This window comes from Lepus europaeus, chromosome 2 (genome assembly GCF_033115175.1).
Source record: "Lepus europaeus isolate LE1 chromosome 2, mLepTim1.pri, whole genome shotgun sequence".
Lineage (NCBI taxonomy): Eukaryota > Metazoa > Chordata > Mammalia > Lagomorpha > Leporidae > Lepus > Lepus europaeus.
The window spans coordinates 13,738,920-13,765,316 of NC_084828.1; the positions used below are offsets into that span (position 1 = coordinate 13,738,920).

The 26,397-nt window shown below is 42.2% G+C and overlaps 1 protein-coding gene across 5 annotated transcripts in view; it reads left to right on the forward strand.

Annotated features, from left to right (window-relative positions):
- TIAM1 (TIAM Rac1 associated GEF 1) overlaps positions 1-26,397 on the forward strand; it is a 454,781-nt gene that overhangs the window by 370,999 nt on the left and 57,385 nt on the right. For all 5 annotated transcript variants that reach the window (XM_062206186.1, XM_062206194.1, XM_062206213.1 and 2 more), the window contains 3 exons: positions 4,711-4,792; positions 11,370-11,456; positions 17,786-18,010. In XM_062206186.1, coding sequence (XP_062062170.1) covers positions 4,711-4,792; positions 11,370-11,456; positions 17,786-18,010 — 394 coding nt within the window. The remainder of the gene's footprint in view (positions 1-4,710; positions 4,793-11,369; positions 11,457-17,785; positions 18,011-26,397) is intronic.

Here is a 26,397-nt window from a genome sequence, read left to right on the forward strand (position 1 = left end):
GCGCAGTGCACCAGCCGTAGCAGCCATTTGTGGGGTGAACCAATGGAAGGAAGACCTTTCTCTCTGTCTCTCTCTCTCACTGTCTAACTCTGCCTGTCCCAAAAAAAAAAAAAAAAAAAAAAAAAAGAATTACACAGAGAGAGGAGAGGCAGAGAGAGAGAGAGAGAGAGAGAGAGAGGTCTTCCATCTGCTGGTTCACTCCCCAGTTGGCCAAAACTGCCAGAGCTGAGCCAATCTGAAGCCAGGAGCCAGGAGCTTCTTCCAGGTCTCCTCTGTGGGTGCAGAGGCCCAAGGACTTGGGCCATCTTCTACTGCCTTCCAGGCCATAGCAAGGAGCTGGATCAAAAGTGGAGCAACTGGGACTCGAACCGGTACCTATATGGGATGCCGGTACTGCAGGCAGTGGCTTTACCCACTATGCCTCATCACTGGCCCTTGTACTTGATTTTAAAGCTCCTTTTGGAGGGTCTCCTATGCTTATTTTGGGGGTCAGAGGATTCTCTTGCTTATGGATAGCCAGTAGTAGTCATTGATTTATCATCTTCACTTGTGTTCATGCAAGTGATACCTGCTGGACTACTTTTTCACAATGAAGTTTGTTGTTGGATCCAGTCCATGGAATTGATTGCTAATATAGTTGTAGTCTGTGAAGTCACTGGTTTTTCAAAATTCCACACTGAGTGTGTTTTTCTTAAAAATGACAGGTGGGAATAAAGAGTTTTCTGAATCTCAGATCAATTTATTAATTCATCCAGCAGATATTTATTTAGCATTTGTCTGCTTGGCTCTATGGTAGCTGTTCTAGGCACCAGGGATATGCCCCCCCCCCCACAAGCATATACACACATAAAAAAACAAAAATAAAAGCAAAACTTGGCTCCCATCAGAACATCTCTTCAGGTTTGCAGAGATAGAAAACCTTCACTGTGTCATATGTCAGTAGACCTCCGTTTGGAAGAACAAGACTTCAGGCAGGTGGATAGAGAGGAACAGGACATCTGGGAGTGGATCTGATACTCTTTCAGATATGACATTGGAATGGGGAGGTGAGTGAACAGAGGGTGTGAGTCATAGAGGTCTTTTAGAAAGAAGTGTTCTAGAGATGGAAATAAAGCTGGCTAAGGCTGGGGCAGGGTGGGTGTGGAGGTCCTTTCCCTGGTGTGTTTAAACTTAAAGTCCAAATGGAGAGGGCGGTAACAGGGGGATGCAGGAGGTGATGGGAGGAGGGAATGAGTATGGTCTGTAGAGAGCCTAAGGGAAATGAAAAACCCCAGGAGATAAAGGACACAGGTTCTTCATCCTTGGATTCATCCAAAAATATTGAAAGTATCTAAAGGAAAATGGTAGGTTGCTGCTGCTCTGTATTATGGAATTAGGCCTGCAGTGGTTGTGTCTGTTCTGCACACATTCAGACTTTTTTTAATTGTCATTATTCCGTAAACAATACAATGACTAATTGCATAAGATTTACATTGCATTAGATATTATGAGTAATCTAGAGATGATTTAAAGTATAAAAGAGGATGTGTGTAGGATGTTCGTATCTTTGCTGGATCCCGGGACAAGTTGCCCCCAGTTACTGAAGCATGGCTGTATTTGACCCCTGATGCCAGGTTCACTCTGGCAGATGAGTGGTGAGTGGACCACAAGGCATAAGAAAATGAGCAGGCAGAGCCAGGAGGAGGTGAGGAGCCATAGTGGAGGTGACATGGGAGAGTAGTTTGGACCAGGCACTCAAAAGAGACATAGGACAGAAGTAGTCATGATTTTGTGAGTAGTCAAGTGCTTAAGTTAGCAAAATGTTCCTTAAATGCTGTTGATCTTCTCTTGTGGTTTTTGAGAAGAGGAAAAATATATGATGCCATTAATTTAATAAAAGGGAATACAACGGGAGTTTTTTAAAAGATTGTAGAAAATAGAATTAAAAGATAAGGTTATTTGGGACAAACATTTTGACATCTATGTGTATGAGGGGGCTCTTTAAAACTTTCATGGAAAATTCATATTATGTAAAAGCTGAAAGATTTATATGATCTGGAGAGAAACCAGAGTATGAAAACACTCTGCATGGATTTGAAAAAATTTTTGCCTGTAAGTAAATTTAACTTTTAATTCTAGAAATATCCTCAATATGTGTGTCTGCACTGTGAATGGTATTGCTATATGAAGATATTTGAGTGTATTGTTCTAGATACTGTAGTTACTCTAAAAATAGATCTGAGAGCACAGAACCTTCCTGAAATATTAAGGATTTTATTAGAGCTTTTAACTAAATCTAGCTTGAGGCTAACTAGCATAAGAAAGAATGGTGTGGCCCAGGGACCTTTGTGTATGATGCCAAATTATCCTCTGAGACTAGCACAGATATGAAAAGTTTCACACCCATTCCGAAGACTAGCAGAAGGTGGTCTTGATGAAGGAGCATCATAAAGCTGCCTTCTCCCTTGTTCTTTGTGGAGAGGATTGAACAGTTGAATACTGCCACCTGGGGGAAGGGTTTGGCCTCGGGGAAGTTTAAAAAATAAAGAAGACTCCAATTAAGGTGAAGCAAACACAGTGGATAATGTTTTATCCAGCATTCTTGAGTGACAGAGTATATATTATTATAAACTTTATTGAATTTGGCATTTATCATTTTGGTGAACTAATCACCAATGTGACTGATTTTTTTCTCATTTGGCAATTTATTTGCGTGAACAATTCATGATGTGTCAGAATGAATGCACATTCGATGCTGCCCTTATCCCCTTGCATTCGTTGCAAGGTTGCAATGGGAGTTGCAGAGAATTAGGCTGCTGAAGGTGATCCAGGCTGTGCTGTTGATGCTTGCAGTACCCCCAATCCCAGTCCCTTTGCCTTCTCTTACTGCTGAATTTTCTGGACTCCTGCATTAAGCATTATACTCACCTCTCAAATGCCTGAAGCAAATAAAGAGAAAGAAGCTGGCATTCTTTGCTACTTGCCTGAATAAAATTATTTCTGAATGGATGACTATGTAGTCAGACGTGGGAACATGTTGAGATAATCACCAAGACCTCTCAGATTTTTTGCTAATGGATACATTTTCTGTTTTTGACCTTGGCTCAAACTCTATCTTCATTTCAAGATCAAATAATTTCTAAATTCTGTATTAGTCTTCAACACATTTATTTGTTTTGGATTTTTATTTAAAATTTTGGTTTTAAACCTTTGGCTCACTTATCTAAGAAGAAGAAGGTTGATAGTTTGATTCCCTTTACTTTGAAATTTGTGAGTTCTTTTTATTTTTGTTATCCTTGCTCTACCCCGCGAACAGGAACTTTTTTTTAAAATTTATCTGACAGGTAGAGTTATAGACAGTGAGAGAGAGGGACAGAGAGAAAGGTCTTCCTTCCATTGGTTCACTCCCCAAATGGCCACTATGGCAGGTGCTGCGCCAGTCCGCAGCACCAGGTGCTGCAATCCGCAAAGCCAGGTGCTTCTTCCTGGTTTCCCACGTGGGTGCAGGGGCCCAAGCACTTGGGCCATCCTCCACTGCCCTCCCGGGCCACAGCAGAGAGCTGGACTAGAAGAGGAGCAATCGGGACTAGAACCTGGCACCCATATGGGATGCCGGTGCTGCAGGCAGAGGATTAACCATGTGAGCCACGGTGCCGGCCCCAAATTTGTGAGTTCTGCCAGGAGCTGGTGTGGGAGGCATAGGAGTTGGTTAGAGATAGCTTCACCCTGAAGCCAGTGAGTTCTGGGTTCAAACCCCAACTCTGCCCCTTCTAGCTTTATGAACTCAAGAAAATACTTTCTCTCCAGCCTTACTTCCTTTATTTGTGAAATAGAGATGTTTATTTGTCTCACAGACTGAGTGGGAGAGGCAAGGCTATGTGGTGCAAACCGTGTGTGAAGTTGATGTCTGAGTGTCACAGGTCCAAGCATGCAAGTGAAACATCCATTAACTTCAATCACAACACCTTGCCTTTTTCTTTTTTAAACAAAAACTTTTTCCAGGTTTTCTTGGATTTATAGACAGTTAATTAAACTGTGTACTTAAGTCATCCAGATAATCTTCTGACTCAGTTTTGTCTTTTTTCTCTACCTGTTTGCATTGTGATGAACTTTCTAGGAAAAGTGGTATGTGAAGAGAGAGGGAAGGAAACACAGAGATTTCTCGTGTTTCCCACAAATCCCATGCCTACATCTTTATAGTCTCTTTCTGATTTTATAAACTTCTCCCTCCCCCAGAAATGGAGTTTTTTTTTTTAAATTTTATTTAACAAATATAAATTTCCAAAGTACAATTTTTGGATTACAATGGCTTCCCCCCCCCCCCATAACTTCCTTCCCACCTGCAACCCTCCCATCTCCCGCTCCCTCTTCCATTCCATTCACATCAAGATTCATTTTCAATTATCTTTATATACAGAAGATCAATTTAGTATATATTAAGTAAAGAAGAAATGGAGATTTTGATGACATTAGTATGTTTTTCAAGGTTATGATAAATGCACGATAATATATAGAGTGATGTTGGGGAATTATTTTGACGCCAAACTGTCCTTAAGTTTGGAAATGTGAGTTGCAAGTTTCTACTTTGGCTGTGAATGGAGTCAGGTAATTAAATAATGGTGATGCAGTGTGAATTTGCGTTCAGGTATCAGTCATGAAGGCGGAGAGGTTTACAGAATAACGCAGTCATTCATGGTGCAACCCTAAGTGACTCCTCTTTGTCATTTTCAGCTATACAAGGAAATTGAAATTTGTCCAAAAGTCACTCAGAACATCCAGATTGAGAAGTCAGATACAACGGCTGACAATTACGGTGCGTTTATTTTTCTTTGATCTTCGGCGTGTGTGTTTCCAGTGGAAGCGTTTCCTGTGCGAACGTGCACTTATTTACAATGCAGTGCAATGCCTTGGAGGCCTGTTTAACACAGGGGCACATCTGGCATGTGTGCTGTGCAGAGCATCCAAAAGAGAGAGATTCCCTAGGTACCAGGATGACTTCAGCATGACATTTCTTAGATTAAATCATGGGGGCTCCCCTGTCATAAAAAGGAAGTGGGTATGTTGGAAGGAGACCAGTTTATATCATGTGTGCTTTAGTAATGGAGGAATTACCCCTTCACACCCCTTTCCTGAAAACCATACACATTATCCTCCCTTCCCTCACAAATAATGTTACAGGAATGTGTTTTGGTGTTGTCTTTGGGTCCTGCTTCAAAGTTTATGGATTCACTCACAGGACACAGAATTCAGCATTGCTTTATGCTTGTGACTCTGATTTATTACTGTGAGCCAATGCAAAGCAAATCAGTACAAGGAGAAGGCACGGTCCGGGAGCCTGAGCCTTCCAGAGTCACATAGAATGGAGTCAGTTCCCTCAGCAACAAGCTGAGACCACACAAGGCAGTTGCTGCTGACTGGGAAGTTTGTTAGAGACTCAGGGCCGGGGCTTTCTTGGGAGGCTGGTCCTGTCTAAAGTTGCGACTTCCAGGAGGAGACAGGTACGATTGTTCAGGTACAGTGAGCCATGTTCAGGTGTTGGAAGCCCTCCCCACACGTAAGTTTCCCAATGCCAGTCAAGGGCCAAACTCGCAAGCAAGTGCTCCATAGAACATTCAGACCTGCTTAGTCAACACTCTTCCACATGGTCGTCAGCATTCTGGCAGGGTTAAATATGAAATTCTCTCCGTATATGTCAGACTAGTCTCACTGTCTTAGCATCTCACTGTATGGGTAGAATTGTAACAGAATTTGCATTAAGTGGTGAAATCCATACTGTGAGGTTAGCCAAAGTCACCCACCGAGGTCCAGCAGCTCAAGACCAAGCTTTCTGTCTGCCATTCACCATGCATCCTTTGCGGCTTGGCTTGGATTCTTCGTGTTGACTGCGTTGTAATCCCTAGACCTCGAGCAGCTGCCACCTGGATGTCGTTTGTCACAGGTGAGACAGGTGTTGTCTCCGCTGCAGCAAAGCAGGCTGCATGGAACACCAACCTTCAAGTGAGCAGAGAAGTGTGGTTCTAGCAAGCAGTGGAAGGAGACCAAAGTTCCTAGATGATGAGATGTGAAGATTTCTCTCTGGATCAAATTACTAAACTGTTTAGCGTTTGGGACTATCCAAACCCTTTACCAGTCAGTGGGATACCATCTTCCTTTTGCACCTTCCCTGCGGGTAATGAGTCTCCATCTCAGAGTGCTTCTTAGAGCTTTTAGGCCTGATGCAGAGAGACTAATTTTGAACCCCTGGTCACTTGCATTACACTTTCGTGTTACTATTCCTTGACCTTAAAACAGAAAATGTTATAAAGCCTGGAGGACGCTTGTGATGGCAGGGGATGAGTGTTTATGAAAGGCTTGTTACGTGGCAGAAGCATGACCTCAGTCATTAAAAGTATAATTAGAGGCAGTGTTTTAAATAACTCTCTCCAAAATCAGATGCTCTGTAGTAAGGATTCTTTTTCTCTTTAGTTCACTTAACTTCTATTTTGTCAGGCTAACCTAGCAAGGGAAGGCTATGTTTCAAAGCACTTGGACTGTAATTCTTCTTTTTTTATATTAATTAATGTATTTCCTTGAAAGGCAGAGTTACAGAGAGGCAGAGGCAAAGAGAGAGACAGAAGTTTTCCATTCTCTGGTTTACTCCCCAGATGGTCGCAATGGCCAGAGCTGGGCTGATCCAAAGCCAAGAGCCAGGAGTTTCTTCACTTCTGGGTCTCCCAAACCAGTACAGGGGCCCAAGGACTCGGGCCATCTTCTACTGTTTTCCCAGGCCATAGCAGAGAGCTGGATGAGTAGTGGAGCAGCTGGGACTCAAACCCGCGCCCATATGGGATGCCAGCACTGCAGGCGGTAGCTTTACCCACTACACCACAGTGCTGGCCCCTTTGGACTGTAATTCTAAGACTAAGTGATTTGGAGACTCAGAAATAAAGAACTGGGCATAAAACCACTTCAAGGTATTTCCTCCTTATCTGTGGGAGATACATTATCCCAACACCTCCTGTGCATGCCTGAAACCGCAGATCAGACCAAACCCTGTATCTACTGTGTTTTTTTTCTGTATAATTTAGCAATAACAGTTAATGATAAAATAGATCAATTAACATAACAAAAGTTTGTCTCAGATAAGGAGGAACTGCTATACATTTTCTCTCTTTTTTTTTTTTTTTTTTTTTTTTTTTTTTAGCGTTAGGCACAAAGTCTGTTTGCCTTTCCACACAGAGGGTGTTATAGGAATCGAAGGTGTTGCAAACAGTGCTACTCAAACTAGCTGATGTAAGGAGGCAGGCATTTTTCTGTTTAATTTCCAGTCTTTGTGACTACCAGTGCTTTTATAAAATACAAAATCCCAGGCTTGGAGGTTGTGACAATGTCAGATTGCTGTAAGAGAGTCTCATTGCTTAGTCTTAACTGCTGCCCGTACATTGCTCTCAGTAGCAAAGTGCTTCATGTCTTAGCAGCCTTGGTCAAACCATTTCTTCTTAGGTTCAAGTTGGCATAGAGTGTTCCAGCAACATATTGATAGAGAAGGTTAAAGAGCTCCCCAAGTCCCAGGACCTGATTGCCTCTGACTCCCAAAGCTATGAACAAGTTTGCAAATCAATCAATGTGATGTACCACATTAACAAACTCCAGAACAAAAACCATATGATATCTCAGTAGATGCAGAGAAAGCATTCGATAAAATACAGCACCGTTTCATGATGAAAAATCTAAGCAAATTGGGTATAGAAGGAACATTCTTCAATACAATCAAAGCAATTTATGAAAAACCCATGGCCAGCATCCTATTGAATGGGAAAAAGTTGGAAGCATTTCCACTGAGATCTGGTACCAGACAAGGATGTCCACTCTCACCACTGCTATTCAATAGAGTTCTGGAAGTTTTAGCCAGAGCCACTAGGCAAGAAAAAGAATTTAAAGGGATACAAATTGGGAAGGAAGAAGTCAAACTATCCCTCTTTGCAGATGATATGATTCTTTATTTAGGGGATCCAAAGAACTCTACTAAGAGCCTGTTGGAACTCATAGAAGAGTTTGGCAAAGTAGCAGGATATAAAATCAATGCACAAAAATCAACAGCCTTTGTATACACAGGCAATGCCACGGCTGAGAAAGAACTTCTAACATCAATCACGTTCATAATAGCTACAAAAACAATCAAATACCTCAGAATAAACTTAACCAGCCCATCCATTTGTAACATGAACACTGATCTAAGTGGGCTTCTGGGATATATTGAATTCAGTGTATGTAAAAGCTACCAACACACAATACCAACACAGAGAAAAATCTAGTGATACAAACCAAGTGCTGCTTTCCAGTTCAGAACGTTTTAAGGAAGAAAATATGGTTTTTCATAATCCCACAGAAGGAGCAGATTTGAAGAGTTAATCAGGAGTTTCACTTCTCTTGCCCCTCTCTTCACACTCATCCTCAGATTGTTCTTAGAGATTCTGTTGAACAGCGTTCACGTAGTTATATGATCCTTAGACTAAGTAGGACTCTAGGCTGCCTTGAAGCCGTGGAAGTAGGCATCCCTTCAGCCACTTAGCATTACTTTTTCTCTAGGGACTTCTTGTACTCTACTGTTCTCAGTCGTGTGTTCTGCTGCTGTAGGGTCTGCACTTACCCTAGTATCTAATTGTTCACTTTATCCTGGAGTCTGGTTTTGAGTACCTCTCTATTGTCTAGCCTGTTGGACTTTTTCTTTGGCCGTAAGTGTCATCAGCCTGAGAGATCTTTGTGGTGTTCATTGTATAAGTTTAATGTGCTTTGAGATCATTTTCCAAGTGCCATTCATGATGCCTTCTTCTATTTTTTTAAATATTTATTTTATTTGTTTGAATGACAGAGTTACAGAGAGAGGTAGAGAGAGAGAGAGAGGTCTTCCAGCTGCTGGTTCACTCCCCAGATGGCCGCAATGGTTGGAGCTGCGCCAATCCGAAGCCAGGAGCCAGGAGCTTCTTCTGGGTCTCCCATGTGGGTGCAGGGGCCCAAGGACTTGGGCTAACTTCTACTGCTATCCCAGGCCACAGCAGAGATCTGGATCGGAAGAGGAGCAGCCGGGACCAGAACTAGTGCCCATATGGGATGCCGGCGCTTCAGGCCAGGGCGTTAACCTGCTGTGCCACAGCGCAGGCCCCCATGATGCCTTGTGATTGGTGAATACTCCGAGTTTATATAGAATAGTCTCCCTCTGCCTCCTATTAGCAAACGTGTTGGACTGTAGTAGAGTTGTTTGCTTAGAAATGGAACATTGATATCTTATTTAGAAGGGAAAAAGTCTGATTTTACTGATGAACTATTAAAATCTTCTTCACTGACCTCAATATAATCAGCTGTAGGCTGTTTAATATTTTCCTTATCTTTGTTGATGTGTAGATGTGAATTTAGACCCCACGGTAGTGCATGCCATATTCCGTGGAGTTTGAGGGAAAGCTGTGTTCCTAGGTCACCACACGAAATGAATTGGAGACCAGAGCTTGGTTGCTGCTTCCATGTGTAAACTCTGGGCTTCCACCTGAGTGATCCTCTGAATGGAACCTGTCCCCATTGCCCTTTCTTCTGTCCTCATTCCTGTCACCATTTTCTCCTTCAGCCTGAGTGATCCAATCTGTTACCAGATCCACGCTTTGAACCCCATTGCCTGGTACAAATTGCATGGTCAGTTGTGATCGTCAAACTGGATGGGTTCTCTGTTCTCACTCCTGTTTTTAACCTTCTGGTTATTAAAAAAAGAGGGCTTAAGAGAAGATAGAGCAAATGACTATTGAGCCATCTCAACTGACTTTGGCTTGGGGTGACTGGCAGCAGGTCCTCAGCATATTGCCTCTCCTGCCACCTTCCAGTTTAACAAGCTGGTCCCTGGCATACTATCAAGGTGCCATTTTTTTTTTTTTTTTTTAGCATAGAAAATGTTTTAGTTTCAGAATTTTATAGGATGATGGTATTTCCAGAAAGAAGTGCCAGTATTTTGGTAAATCCTATCCATTCATTTCCATGTGATAGCTCTTGATTCCATCTTAACAGATAGAAGGAAAAAATTATCTAATGAAGTACAGATAAATACACCCACATAAAGGTTAATGTCACTGAAGTAGTTCGGTGTGAAAATATGATTTCATTGAGGCTTCTTGAAACTTAATTTGAAAGCTTCAAGTTACTGTAAGAATGGAATTCAAAATAAGAGACTGAAATGAAGACTTTGGAAAGTCCTTGGGGTGGTCTTGTGTTGTGTGCTTCCCTATCTGCAGGAGTTGCTGTGTCTGAGACAGTGGGTGATGGCAGTTGGTAGTTTTGCCTACGCGTGGTTATCCATTTCCTGGTCCTCTGAACTGAACAAAAAAACCACGTGTTTGTTCTAACATGGCCTGAGAAGACTCAGTGAGTCCCTGGGACTGGGTCTTTTAACTTATTAACTCTGTTTTGTTGTTTGGTTGGTTGTGTTTTTAAGCCGCTGTCTCCTCTGCTTTGTTATTAATGTCCTATGTTACTGTAGCGTAGGACTATTTTTCTCCCAGAGCTAACAGTTATTGCAGATCCTTAACAATTGTATTCATTCCTATGAACTTTTTATGGTATCTACCAAGATCCTGTTTTCCATCAGAAAAGTAGGCATTGGTTGTGGACATTAAATCAATAAAGAAAGAGTTTCACATGAGGCAGTCCTGAAACAGGTGACCAAGGCTTGTTAACCATAGGTTGGGGAGCACCCAGGGCCCCCAAACCACTTAGAAAATCTGGGCCTTGCTCAGCTTTCTTTTCTGAAGGCTGTAAAGAAGCCCAGGATAACTGAGCTAATGGGCTTTGAGCTGTGGAAACCCACGTAAGTAAAAGATAATCTTGTGATCAAAGAAGACTGTGAAATCAGTTAGTTTCCATATGAAATAAGATGTGTACAGTGAGTTACTACTTCTTCCTGTTTGCTATGTCCAGGTCACCATACTAACCATGTATTGGGACATACTGGGGCAGTTGTCTCTTTAAGATATAAATTCAGTGAAAAAAAGCATAGGAGACTTTGATGAGGTCAGCCCATCCTTGCATTTTTTGTGATGTGGAGAGAGAGTAGAGAAACATAAAATGATGACATTTGCAAGGAACCAAGATATAAAGCAAAGTAATTTCCTTCTGTTTAAGTTGAGTGGTAAGTAGAATAAAGACAGACATACGTAGCAGTATTTACTTTTACAAGTACCTGATGTTGTTTACTTGGAGTGATCTAAAAATACATTTTTCTGCTTTGTAAAGCAGTATGAGTGAGGAAAAAACAGTGTCTCCAAATCAGAAGCCAAAACATTAAACAAACCTAGTTCACAGCAGGTACTTCCTGTTGTTTGCTAAATATTCAGAAGATGTGAGCCCTGCCATCCTGTCTTTGTGTTTCACAGGGTTTTCACTTTCTTCTGTGGAGGAAGATGGTGTTCGAAGGCTGTATGTGAACAGTGTGAAGGAAACTGGTTTAGCTTCCAAGAAAGGTAAGTCAGTGGATGTCTTGTCTGTCTCCTGTTCTCTTAGGGTTTCTCTGTTTGGTGGATGACTAAGAGTTCATGTGTAAAGAGTGTCTTTCGTCCCTATCAAAAACCATTTCAGGGAATATGGATTTTATTCCATTAACTCCCTTGTGTGACAAGTATCATCTTCTTGGATTTTGAGTCAGATTCTGAGTCCATTTGCCTGGGGCTGGTGGGAAATTCCATCCTAATTGTTAGTGAATGTCCTTCTCATCTTCCAGGATGCTGTGGAGGTCCTGGGGGGGGGGTCTTCCTGAGCAGCACAAAAGACCCCTCCTGTCGGTTGGCCCACATAGGGCTGAGCTGACACTGGTCATTCCTAGAGCCTGCAAAGCTCCTTCACAGAGGATGGTGTGTTCCTTACATTCCTGCAGGAGTCTATGGAAGTTGAGAACCCAGTGGTTTCCTATCTAGCCTTCTGGCCCCCACTCTTAGAAAGGCAGTTCTTTCCTGCTATCCCCTGCCTGTTCCCTTTCAGCCCTTAAGGGGTTCCTAATGCATTTGGGCAGATTGTGGATCGCTACCTCTCCATCCTCTTTCTGCTCTTGAGGATCTTTTCAACCTGGATTGGTTGTTCACTGTGTTTCCTAAGTCTGTCCTCACAATTTACTACAAACTGGATAGCCTGAAGCAATAGAAACTCACCTTCTGGAAGGAAGATACTGATAATTGTCCTAGTCCATTCTCTGTTACTATAACAAAATGCCTGGGATGAATGATTTATAAGGAAAGAAATTTGTTGGGCTGCTAGTTCTAGAACCTGGGAAGTCCAAAGGAGGGCACTGGTGAGGGCCTCATGCTGCTTCACCTGCTGGCAGAAAGCAGAAGACAAGCAAGCACACATGTGTCTCTATGTAGTCTTTTTAAAAGAAAATTGTCATTGGATTTGTGACTCACCCTAAATCTTTATGAGTTTACTTTTGCTGGATTATATCTATAATATATATTTGTCCTCATTCCTGATGAAGGTCATATCAGGATGTACTAAATGGAGGTGAATTTGGGAGGAGGGGATACTATTCAACCAACTATATTCACCATAAACAAATAGGGTAGGTAGATAGGGCTTTAAAGCCACTTTGATTTCTTTCTTCTTGCTATGGAGTTTGTTTTATTTGAAGAGCAGAGAGATAGGAAGAGAGGCAGAGACAGACACAGAGATTTCCTGTCCACCAGTTTATTACCCAAATACCCATAATAGCTGCAGCTGAGCCAGGCTGAACCAGGAACCGGGAACTCAATCAAAGCCTTCCAGGTTCTCTGAGCCATCACCTGCTGCCTCCCACAATGCACATTAACCAGAAGTTGGAATTGGGAGCAGAGATGAGACTCAAACTTCCAATACTGAATTCAGGCTTCCCTCTCACCACTTGCTTCTTTACATGAGATTTTTTGCTTTATCCAGGTGAGAACATCATGCATGTTGGATGTTGACGAGCAACACATTGGGGTCAAGTGTGCTGAGATGGGGTTGAGGGGAGCAGCTGCTGGATTTGCAGAGTACATCTTTTCACCTCCTTCCGTGTCTGCTTTAGCTGAGTTCTCGGTGGCTCAGGCTGGCCAGAGCTTTCCCAGTGCAGGCTACTTTCCCCTGTGCCATGAACACTGAAGAAACACAACCTGCGGACCTGGCCATCTAGAGAAATGGCCACGGTGTGACAAATGGGAAGGAAAGTCAAAAATAACTTATCTGCTGCTGATGATCATGGAGGAGGATTTTCCTTCTTTATTCTTCTATGCTTTGCAGGTCAAAGGCAGCCCACAGACCAGTTTGACACATTCACCAAGTTGTATGTCGGCTCAGAACAGAGTTGATGGGGTTTATTTTCCTGCAAGCCCAAAGACTGATTTTTATCTCCTTTCAGCACGATGGTGGTGCTGGTTGGCATGGCTTGGGGGTGGGGACTCTGCCGCCCTGGTTTTAGTCACATCCTGTTTCAGTTCTTTGAATCTGAAAACCCCGATGTTAGATGAAAACAAACGGTCGTCTGCTTACCGCCCCGCCTCCTCCCACTTGGCACTGTTCTTCACGGATGCAAGAGTGATGTCAGTTTTGACCCCAATCCCAAACACTGTCCAAGTACCTAGCATATAGAAAGCAGTGTCAAGAAAGACATGTGGAGTATTTCAGGTTAACGCTAGCCTTTAATGGAAGACCACCCCCTTATACTCCAGTAGAGGAGTGTTTGCTGTGCACGGTACATCCTCTGTGTGCATTTTATGTGTGTCTGACACTAGGAAAGCCTCCTTCTTCAGTTCCCATCTACTATTCTAGGTTTTGCCTCCATCACATTATAACTGCCAAGTCTTTTCCCATCCAGATTCAGCACTTCAAATCCTTTAACCACTCGTTACACTATAGAAAATAGCACTAGTCGTTGTCTTTTGGTCATGGTCCAGGCATCAGTGCCCCTGTAAAAATGACCAGAATGTGGTGCGACCCTGTAGGATTTAGTGCAGTGTGACCTCATGGTGCCTGAGTATTGTTTGCATTGATTCAGCCTTCCTGTGTTTGCTTTTGTTGGCCACACTCCGCTTTTGTCTTCTAACAAAGGATCCTTTAGGCCCCAGATTCCTGCTCCCACTCCCCTGCACACCTCCAGTGCTCCTAGTTGGGTCTCATGGTTGGCTGAATGTCATGGACTTGATTTTTTTGAGCCTTTGTGTGTTGTTTCATATGTGCCTCTGTTCAACTGTGTGACATTGTCTGGCCCAGCCTTCAAATGTGTGGAGTTATCTGAAGTTGGGATCAGGTGTCTTCTTTGCTGTTATCTAAGTGTTTCTTGGTGGCCACACCAGACAGAGCCAGGTCAACATGGCCAGGTGTGAGGTTATTCTAGATGGTATGGGTACATCACAGCTGTCTCCATGGTCAGTTGGTAATTATTTCTGAGCAGGCTGCCATTTCCGGTTAGAGAAAGAAGTCTTATTCTTTCTTCTACCAAATATTAATAATGAGAACTGGGGCTCGCATTATGGTGCAATGGGTTAAGCTGATGCCTGCAACATCAGCATCCTTTATGAGAACTGGTTTGAGTTCTGGCTGCTCCACTTCCTAACCAGTTCCCTGCTAATGTGCCTGGGAAAGCATCAGACGATGGCCCAGGTGCTTGGGCCCTTGAACCCACGTGGGAGACCCAGATGGGATTCCTGGCTCCTGCCTTTAGCCTGGCTGAGACCCATCTGTTGCAGCCATTTAGGAAGTGAGCCAGCAGATAGAAAACCTTTCTCTCTCCCTCACTCTTCCTCTCTCCCCCTCTCTCCCTCTCTTCTTCTTCCCCTTTCTCATCCCCCCTATCTCTAACCCTCTCTCTGTAACTCTTCCTTTCAAATAAATAAATAAATAAATCTTTAAAAAAAAATAATGGGAGCTAGTGTCCATTGAATAAGTTTTATGTAGATTATTTCATTTAATCTCATTTAACCCTTCTATCCGTCTTAACCCATAGGGAGGACTGAGGCTGGGAGAACTTCAGTGATGCCACTGTCACAATTACATTGTGACGCTGAGACAGAAAGCCCCGGCAGACCACTTTCTTATTCACAGCGCTTGTTAATGCAGAGAATAACTCACACAGATGCCCTGTATTAGTTTGCCAAGGGTTACCATAGCAAAGCACCACAGAGTAATTTAAAACTACAGAGATTTGTTTTCTCACCATTCCGGAGAAGGCAGAAGCCTTATCTCAGGGTGCTCCCAGGCTATGCCCCTGGAAGTCTCTGGGGGATGATCCTCTTGCCTCTTCTGGTTTCTGGAGGATTCACACCTTGCTTGGCATGTGGCCTCGTCGCTCCAGTGTCTGCCTCCATCTTCACAGGGCCGCCTTCTTTCCTTGTCTTTCTTCTGTGTGTCTCTTACAACGTTTCTTGCCAGTGGGGTTAGGGAATACACCATGGTCTTTTCTCAGGATCCTTAACAATTACAATGGCAATGATTCTCTTCCTAAATATGGTCACATTCACAGATTCTGGAAGGTGAGCATAGCTTTTTGAGGACCACCTGCTACATACTCCTATTCTGCTGGGCATTATCAATCAGAGACTTCTTTTTAAAAAACATCTTATAGGAGTCGGCCCAGTGGGTTAAGTCACTACCTGCTGTGCCAGCATTCCATATGGGTGCTGGTTTGAGTCCTGGCTGCTCCACTTCTGATCCAGCTCCCCGCTAATGCACCTGGGGAAGCAGCAGAGGATGGCCCCTGCATCCATGTGCCAAGACCTGGAAGAAGCTTCTGGTTCTGGCCTGGCCCTGTCTTGTCCCTTGCGGCCATTTGGGGAATAAACCAGTGGATGGAAGATTTCTCCCTCTCTCTCTCCCTTCCTCTCTCTCTCTCTCTCTCTCTCTCACCAGTGGATGGAAGATTTCCCCCTCTCTCTCTCCCTCCCTCCCTCTCTCTCTCTGAATCTCTGCCTTTCAAATAAATAAAGTTTTTATTTAAAAAAGAAAAGAAAAGAAAAAAACTCATAGATTTTTTTTTTTTTTTTTTTAGTGGGGAGGGGGACTTATGTCTGTTTCACCTTATAAGACCTCCTCTGCTATGTAACCAAAAACTTTGTCTTGGGGCACGTGCTTGGCCTAATCGTTAAGACACCTGTTAAGGACGTCTGCATCTCATGATGGAGCACGGGGGTTTGATACCCAGCCCTGGCTTGACTGTAGCTTCCTGCTAATGCAGACTGGGGGAGGCAGTGGGGATGTCTCAAGTCGTTGGGTTTCTGCCACCTTCAGTGGAGATGTCGATTGGATTCCTGGCTCCCAACTTGGGCCCTCTGGACTTTGCAGGCATTTTGGGAGTGAACCAGCAGATGGGAGCAACTCTATTTCTCTTTCAAAGTAAAAAAAAAATTTAAGAAAAGTTTGCCTGCAAGAGTAGATTTTAAACAACAAAGACAACTGCTTTCATATGTAGCAGTTTTATAGTCTCACTTCAAATACTGTGAAGCTAAAGGATTTTACCTAAAAATGAAATGGTTAGTTTCACAGAATTTCATCTCTGATGTGGAGGAAACATTCTCATTTCTCTCCCAGTTCCTTCCCACCCCTTAATGTTTCTTGGCATATTTTATGAGAGAAAATTGATTTCAAACATTTTGAAAACCTGAATGAGGATGGCCAGGGCGTGTGTCTCCGTGAAGTTGGAAAGTGAGAGTCATTTCTCTGTGGAACCAGAGGTGGGCCCTGTGAACGCCTGAGGGGCTGGGCGGTTTCTCCTTTCTGCCGTTCCTCCTTGCCTTCCACTCACTTTCTTTCGCATTTGTGTTTGCGCATTAGTGTGCAAAGTAAGAAACTGGGCTCCTTTTCCCTTCTTTGCTGAAAGGATGCTTCCCTTCCTTTCATGTTCTTCCATAACCTCTCCCTTTCTCAAGAGTGTTCTTTTAATACCAGTTCGAACAGCCCTGGGGTCAGTGACATTCTGGCTGTTCCTCTGAGTCTCGAACTTTGGCAACTTTCCTAGAGTGCTTTGCAAAAAGAACACACCCTTTGGAGAGGAGCAGAAATGATGGTGTTTGATTTTGTAAGGCAACCTTACGTCTGACAAAGGGATCTCATAGCATTTTGGTTCCATAGAAGTGATCAATAAATGTTAACTGACTATGCCACATGTTACACTGCAGCCCGCATGCATCCTGGACATAATCTAAGAGCACTGCCATTGTCTCCCCTTCAAAATCACCACAAGATAACCGGAATGGCTATTTCTGAAGAGATTCAGCATTTGCGAAGGCAGATGCTTACCCACACTTACATTAAAGGAGTGAATGTCTTAGTTGATGTACTGAGGTCAGAGATAGGCCTGCTGAATGTAGGATATACCCCTGAGCATAGGACCTTCCAGGGGACCGGCATCAGCTCCCTGCTAGTGTGCCTGGGAAAGCAGCAGAGGATGGTCTATGTATTTGGGCTCCTGCACCCACGTAGGAGGCCTGGAAGAAGCTCCTGGCTCCTGGCTTCAGACAGGCCTAGCGCCATCCATTACAGCCATTTGGAGGATTGAACTAGTGGATGGAGGATAGATCTCCATCCCTACTCATCCCCTCACCCCCTGTCACTCTGCCTTTCAAATACATAAATAATTTTTTTTTAAAGAACCTTCCAGAACTGACTCGTGTGATCACCTGGTGCTCACTTTGGAGCCTGTTTGTAGCAGCACCTGAGGGCTGGGAGGCCCACAGCAGTGGGGCTTGCTGTGCCCTTTCCAACAGAGCTTCTCCACATGGTTGTGTTCTGATTGTGCGTGTGAAATGAAAAAAAAAAAAAATTTTTTTTTTTTTTTTCCGTCTTGCGTTGGCAGGCCTGAAAGCCGGAGATGAGATTCTCGAGATCAATAATCGTGCTGCTGGGACCTTGAACTCATCTATGCTCAAAGGTTTCCTCTCACAGCCCTCCCTGGGCCTCCTGGTGAGGACCTACCCGGAGCTGGAGGGAGGAGCAGAGCTGCTGGAGAGCCCCCCACACCGGGTGGACGGCCTTGCAGACCTCAGCGAGAGCCCCCTCGCCTTTCTCACCAGCAACCCAGGTATGGCTGCACCTGTGCAGGGCAGAGCCTGTTCGGCCAGGGCCAGGGAAGCTGGCCACGCCGCTTGGGTACTTGGTCAGGGTGGTTGGTGGTGTAAGGTGTGTGCGTGAGATGGACTGAGTTAGGAACCAGTGCTTCCTGTGAGGTTTCAAAGGGGCAGGGGATACTTTTCTTCTAGTGGGATGTTGGCTACAAGTCTGCCTGTCGCCCATGGGAGGCTTTATAATGCTTGTGTGATGTTTGTCACTTGTGGGCAAGGTGAGTGCTGACAACCACAACTCTGGATACAGATGAGATGTGGAGACAGGGAAGCACCAGGGAATATGTGAGGAGCTGAGACTCTCTCTGCCTTCCCCGTCCCCACCCAACCCAACTTTCTTTTTCCCTCCTGTGTGAGAGAAGGACATGCTTTGGGAGGCATGGAGTGGAAATGTGTGCAGGCTTTTTGTGTGCTTTCTCTGTCTCTTGGGCTCTTTGAAGCTGAAATCTGAACGTGAGCCCATCGGCGGAACCCCCTGCCCTACCCCATCTGCTACTCTTCCTTCCTGTCCCTCCCTCTCTGGCAACCTCACGCTCCTTCTATTAGAAGCCACCTGCCCTTGGAAGTCCTCCTGGGACCCTGCAGGGTTCGCTGCCTCCCCTGGGCTCCTTTGACCCTGCCAATGGGTCGTTTCTGTGGGCCCTGATCGTATGGCACTGTCCTTCCTCGCTTCTGCCTCTCTCTGCTGAGTTTGTCTCTCGAGTGAAGTCCTTCATCTTCGTCTCCCTGGCTCTTTGCGCATAGTTCACTGCATAGCAACTCATTCTTGTTGAGCAAGAGGGTAAGTGAACGAGCAAACCAATGGACAGCTTAGGTTGGTATTGCTTATTTCTCCAGGGTTCGGGGGTTCGGGTTGATTTACTAAGTTGGAGTTTGAGAATTATTTTCTCTTTTCAAAGTTTAGGTTTAAAGAAAAGAAAGCATTTGTTTTTAAAATCGGAGCTATAGATAGCAAGGCATTCCTGCTATTGTTGTTTTTCCAAATTACCTTCTCTAAAGAAAAATTTTCAATTGATATACAATAATTGTGCATATTTATGATGTGCCGTGTGATGCTTTGATCTGTGTATGTAGTTTGTAATAGGATGTGCATATCTATCCCCTCAGACACTTATCATTTCTTGTGGCGAGATCATTCAGAATCGTTTCTTCTACAGTCGTTTATCCTGGTTGAGGGTCCCCCTACTGTGCAATAGCACATTGGGGCTTCTTTCTCCTGTCTGACTATAGCTCAGTACCCATTGCCTGGCCTTTCCCACCTTCTGAAGTTCGTCTGGCTAAGAAAGCAGAAGCCCTGTGACAGTTCATGCTTCTGTTCAGTCACTCCCTGGAAGAACTAGACAAGCTGATTCTTGAGAAAACTGATCACACTTAGTTACTGTTGATTTCTTTGGCTCATTATGTCATTGTGGTACCCACATGCCAATCAAAGTTTTAGAAAATAGTTTCCAGGAGTTGGGAATACTTAGTAAAACCAAGTTGAGACTATGAACGCTATTCTTTTATGTGACCACAAGGTGGCAGGCTCGATCCCTTAAGATTTAATTCACAACATAGAAGGGGTCTTAAATTGTATGAAAAAACTAGGCATGGATTTCAAATTTTTTTTTTTCATCAAATAAATTAGTACTTTAATTGCTTTTTCCCTATGGACTTTTTTTTTGTAGTGTGACTTTGAATGAGACATACTGTGTTAGATTATTTAAAAGATTATGTGAAGTTAGACATACTACAAGTAACAATGTACACTAAACTTTTTTCCACATTTTGTTTTCTGTCTGAGCCCTTCCAATGGGTTATAGATAAAAGAGTTGGAGAACTATAACCTATAGACCAAAATAGCCCACCACCTCCTTTTGTAAATAAAGTTTTATTGAGACATGTGCTGGTTCATTTCTGTTTGTCTCCTGCTTTCCCATTGCAGTAACAGGCTTGAGTAGTTATGACAGGGACTTAGAGTCTGCAAAACCAGAAATATTTACTCTCTAGTTCTTTGCCATACTTTGATGTAAAATATAGCTGAAATCTCTTGTGATTTATCCCTTTAGAGATAGTCACTGTTAATGTTTTGGTCTACATTTTGCTGTCTTTTAAGAGAATTTCTGTATATATACACAGAGCAAAAAAGCCTTTATATTTTATCACTAGTTATACACATTCACATATTTACATGAACATGTCTGTTTACCTAAAATTTTGTTAAATTTTGAAATTAAAAATAAATTTGGATATTTGTACCTGTTTTGGAAATATCTGATGATTTTTCTGTGTATGCAGTGCCCATTCTGTCCCATGAAACATGAAGTTTTTAACTGAGCAGCGGTTCTGTTATCTTCCTGCTCATTCACTCGCACACACCAGTCCCCTTTGGAGGATGTGAGCTAAATCCACTGAACCCTCCTTTTTTTAAAACATTTTTTCTTTTTTTAAAGATTGTATTAAGTTATACAGGTTTCTTGTATTTCATATATACAGAATTAGGAACATAGACACTCCCCCCATTCAGCCCCCCTCCCACCTACGCTCCAACCCTTCCTCCTCCTTCCTCTTACATTCTCACTGTTAACTTTTACAAAGATCTATTTTCAGTTTACTTAATGATCGTATAGTTAACCGTACACTAAGTAAAAGATTTCAACAAATAGTATGAGGAGAAGAAAAAAAACGAAACAAATCACTGTTCTTCAATGGACGAGACAAGGACTATAAACAATCATTGAATCTCAAAATGTCTATTTCATTCCAATATATTACATTTCAGGTACTCTATTAGTTACCTCAGATCAGGGAAAGCATATGATATCTGTCCTTTTTTGTACTGGCTTATTTCACTAAATATAATGATTTCCAGTTGTGTCTATCTTATTCCAAGAGTCAGGTTGTTTTTTTTTTTTTTTTTTTTTTTTAAAGCTGAGTGTTTCTTTTGCAGTGCAGAAGCTTCTGAGCTTGATGGAATCCTGTTTGTCAATTTTAGCTTTGATTGCCTGTGCTTCTGGTGTCTTTTCCAAAAAGTCTTTGCCTATGCCAATGTCTTGCAGAGTTTCCCAATGTTCTCTAGTAATTTGATGGTATTGGGTCATAGATTAAGGTCTTTGATCCATTTTGATTGGATTTTTCTATAAGGTATAAGGTAGGGGTCTAGTTTCATACTTCTGCACGTGGAGATGCAGTTTTCCCATCCCATTTGTTGAGGAGATGGTCCTTGCTCCAGGGATTGCTTTTAGTTCCTTTGTCAAAGATAAGTTGGTTGTAGAATCATGGATTGATTTCTAGAATCTCTATTCTGTTCCATTGGTCTATAAGTCTGTTTTTGTGCCAGTACCAGGCTGTTTTGATTGTAACTGCTCTGTAGTATGTCTTGAAATCAGGTATTGTGATGCTTCTGGCTTTGTTCTTGTTGTGTAAGATTGATTTAGTCATACATACGAGTGTTAATTGATAAATTAACAACAGGAGTCACTGTGCACTAACACCCCATGCAGGAACCCTGTCTTCAGTGAGTTGTACTGAGAGTTAACTGTGAAACCAGTTCTCAAACAGTTTGTGTGTGTGTGTGTGCGCATGTGTACATGTGTGTAAATTGTTGAAATCTTCACTTAGCATAGAATTGGTCTTCTGTGTTCAAGGTTAATTGAAAAAGAATCTTAGTGGAGAATGGGACTGGCAAGGAAAGAGAGAGGAGGAGGAGGAGGGCTGGGAGTGTAGGTGGGAGGGCTGATATAGTGGGAAGAATAACTATATTCCTAAAGTTGTACTTATGAAATTTGTATTCCTTAAAAAATAAATAAAATAATAAAAAAGACCAAAAAAAAAAAAAAGAACTAAACTGTAAGTAAAACAATTGCTTTCTTTCACACACAAAAAAGGAGGTTGCTTTAGCTATTCAGGGTCTCTTGTGTTTCCCTATGAATTTTTTTAAGCTTTTATTTATTTGAGAGGTAGAGCTACAGGCAGTGAGAAGGAGAGACAGAGAGAAAAGATCTCTCACCTGCCGGTTCACTCCCCAAATGGCTGCAACAGCAGGAGCTGAGGTGATCTGAAGCCAGGAGTCAGGAGCTTCTTCCAGGTCTCTCACATGGGTGCAGGGACTCAAGCACTTGGGCATCTTCTACTGCTTTCCCAGGCCATAGCAGAGAGCTGGATTGGAAGAGGAACAGCTGGGACTTGAACCAGTGCCCATATAGGATGCCAATGCAGTATGCAGAGGCTTAACCTACTTTGCCACAGTGCCAGCCCCTCCATATGAAATTCTTCTGTGAAGAATGTCATTGGTATTTTGATTCATACCACATTGAATCCATAAATTGCTTTTGGTAGTGTAGACATTTTGATGATGTTGATTCTTCAAATCCATGAACATGGAAGATTTTTCCATTTTTAATGTGTTCTTCTATTTCTTCCTTTAGTATTTTGTAATTTTCATCAGAGATTTTGACATCCTTGGTTAAATTTATTCCAAAGTGTTTGATACATTTTTGGAGTTATTGTGAATGGGACTGATCTTAAACGTTCTTTTTCAGCCATGGTATTGTCTGTATATACAAAGTCTATTGATTTTTGTTGATTTTGTATCCTGCCACTTTATCAAACTCTTATGAGTTCCAGTAGTCTCTCAGTAGAGTCTTTTGGATCCCCTACATATAGAATCATGTCATATGCAAATAGGGATAGTTTGAGTTCCTCATTTCCAATTTGTATTCCTTTGATTTCTTTTTTTTGCCTAATGGCTCTGGCTAAAACTTCCAGGATCATATTAAATAGCAATGATGAGAGTGGGCATCCATGTCTGGTTCTGGATCTTCTGGGGAGTGCTTTCAGCTTTTCCCCACTTAATAGGATGCTGGCCATTGGTTTGTCATAAATTGCCTTGATTGTGTTGAGGAATGTTCCTTCTACACCCAATTTGCTTAAGGTTTTCATAATGAAAGGAAGTTGTATTTTATCAGATGTTTTCTTTTCAGCTGTTGAGATAACCATTTGATTTTTGTTTGTTAATGTGATGTATCACATTGATTGATTTGTGAATATTGAACCATCCCTGCATACCAGGAATAAATCCCACTTTGGGTGAATAATCTTTCTGATGTGTTTTCAGATTCAGTTAGCTAATATTTTGTTGAAGATTTTTGCATCTGTGTTCATCGGGGGTATTTGTTTATAGTTCTCTTTCTCTGTCATATCTTTTTCAGGTTTAGGAATTAAGGTGATACAGCCTTCATAAAAGGAGTTTGGGAGGAATCCCTTCCTTTTAATTGTTTTCAATAGCTTGAAAGGAATTAGAATCAGTTTTTCTTTAAATGTCTGGTAGGATTCAGCAGTGAAGCCACCCGGTTCTGGTCTTCTCTTTGTTTAGAGGGTCCTTATTACTGATTCAATTTCTATCTTGGTTATTGGTCTGTTTAGGTTTTCTATGTCTTCATGACTCAATTTTGGTAGATTGTATGTGTCCAGAAATCTATCCAGTTCTTCTGGGTTTCCCAATTTGTTGGTATACAGCTCTTTGTAGTAATTCCTGATGATTCTTTTTATTTCTGTGGTATCTGTTGTTACATTTCCTTTTTCAGCTCTGATTTTATTGATTTGGGTCTCACCTCTCACCCCTCTTTTTTCCTTTTTTGGTTAGTTGTGCCAATGGTATATCAGTTCTGTTTTTGTTTGTTTGTTTGTTTTTGTTTTTGTTTTTTTTTTTTTTTTTCAGAAAACCAGCTTTTCATTTCACTAATCTTTTGTATTTTTTTTTGTTTCAATTTTGTTGATTTCTTCTCTAATTTTAATCATTTCTTTTCTCCTACTAATTTTGGGTTTGGTTTGTTATTGTTTTTCTAGGTCCTTGAGATTCGTCGATACCTTTTCAATTTCCTGATGTAGGCACCAATTACTATAAACTTCCCTTCTAACACTGCTTTTGCTGCATCCCAGACATTTTGATGTAATGTATTGTCATCTTCATTTGTTTATAGAAATTTTCTGATTTCTCTTATGACCCACTGGTCATTCAGTCTCTATGTGTTTACATATGATATAGAGATTCTTGAATTGTCAATTTCCAGCTTCATTCCATTGTGGTCAGAGAAGATGCATGGTGTGATTTCGATTTTTTTTAATTTATTGAGACTTGCTTTATGGCCTAACATATCGTCTATCCTATAGAAAGTTCCATGCACTGATGAGAAGAATGTGTATTCTGCCACTGTGGGGTGTTAAGTTCTGTAGATATCAGATCCATTTGAACCACTGTGTCGATTAGCTCTCTTATTGCTTTGTTGATTTTCTGTTTTGTTGATTTGTCCATTGATGAAAATGGGGTGTTGAAGTCTCCCATTACTGTATTGGAGTTTAAATCTCCCTTTAGATCCATTAACATTTCTTTTAAATAGCCAACCTCATCTTCCTATTGAATTGATCCCTTAATCAGTACATAGTGCCCTTCTTTGTCTATTTTAACTTTTTTTGTGTGTGTTAAATTCTGTGTTGTCTGATATTAGGGTGGCTATACCAGCTCTTTTTTGGTTTCTGTTAGCATGGAATATCTTTTTCCATCCTTTCACTTTCAGTCTGTGTGTATCTTTGTTGGTGAGATGTATTTCTTTTTTTTTTTTTTTTTTTTTACTTTTTGACAGGCAGAGTGGACAGTGAGAGAGAGAGACAGAGAGAAAGGTCTTCCTTTGCCGTTGGTTCACTCTCCAATGGCCGCCGCGGTAGGCGCGCTGCGGCCGGTGCACCGCGCTGATCCGATGGCAGGAGCCAGGTGCTTCTCCTGGTCTCCCATGGGGTGCAGGGTCCAAGCACTTGGGCCATCCTCCACTGCACTCCCTGGCCACAGCAGAGAGCTGGCCTGGAAGAGGGGCAACCGGGACAGGATCGGTGCCCCGACCGGGACTAGACCCCGGTGTGCCGGCGCCGCAAGGCGGAGGATTAGCCTAGTGAGCCGCGGCGCCGGCCGAGATGTATTTCTTGTAGGTAGCAAATAGATGGGTCTTGTTTTTCAAGCCATTCAACTAGTCTGCATCTTTAGCTGGAGAGTTGAGGCCACTTACATTCAAGGTGACTGTTGAAAAGTAACGACTTGGCCCTGCCACTTTTCCATAAGTATTCCTATTGTTTATTTTGGATTTCTTTGTACTTTTACAGAGAGATTTTCTGCCTTTACCTTCTTTCATAGTGATGACCATGCTTCTGTGTTTCTGTGTGTAGTACATTCTGAAGCATCTTTTGTAAGGCTTGACTAGTGGTAACAAATTCTTTGAATTTCTGTTTGTTTTGGAAGTCTTCATTTCACCTTCATTCATAAATGAGAGTTCTGCAGGGTACAGTATTCTGGGTTAACAGTTTTTTTCTTTTAAGATTTGGACTATGTCTTGCCATTCCCTTGTAGCCTGTAGGTTTCTGATTAGAAATCAGCTGTGTGTCTAATTGGAGATGCTCTGAAGGTAATCTGGCATTTGTGTCACGCACATTTTAGAATCTTTTCTGTTTTACTGTGGAAAATTTGACTACAATGTGTCATTGTGAAGATATTTTATGATAATATTTATTAAGTGTTCTGTGTGCTTCCTGTGCTTAGATGTCTTTTCTTCCTCCAAATTGGGGGAGTTTTCTGTAATTATTTCACTAAATAGGCCTTCTATTCCATTCTCTCTTACCGCAGCTTTAGGAATCCTAAAAGCTGTGTGTTGGGTCATTTCATAGTATCCCATAAATCGTCAACACTGTTGGAGATTTTCTTTTTCTATTTTCTTCTTTTTTTTTTTTTTTTGAGGGGTAGGGGTCTGTAAGATTTCAAAGATTTGTCTTTTAGTTCTGATATTCTTTCTTCTGCCTCACCAAGTCTGCTGTTAAGACTTTCCACTGCATTTTTTTTTAAGATTTATTATTTTTCAATTTGAGAGAAAGAGTTACAAAGAGGCACAGAGAGAGAGAGAGAGAGAGAGAGAGAGAGAAAGGTCTTCCATCCGCTGGTTCATTCCCCAAATGGCTGCAACAGCTAGAGCTGAGGCTATCCAAAGCCAGGAGCCAGGACCACCTTCTGAGTCTCCCATGCAGGTAGAGGGGCCTAAGCACTTGGGCCATCTTCTACTGCTTTCCCAGGCCATAATATAGAGCTGGATTGGAAATAGAGCAGCTGAGACTTGAACTGGCGCCCATATGGGATACCAGCACTGCAGGCAGCAGCTTTACCCACCATACCACAGTGCCAGCCTCTAATTTCTCTTTAAAATCTCAATTTCATGGGAAAAATTTTCATTCATGTCATGTATGGTTTTCTTTAGTTTGTGGATTTGCTTCGGATTCCTTTTGAGTAATCCTGTGTTTAATTTTTTGAATTCCATTTCTGGCATTTTCTAAA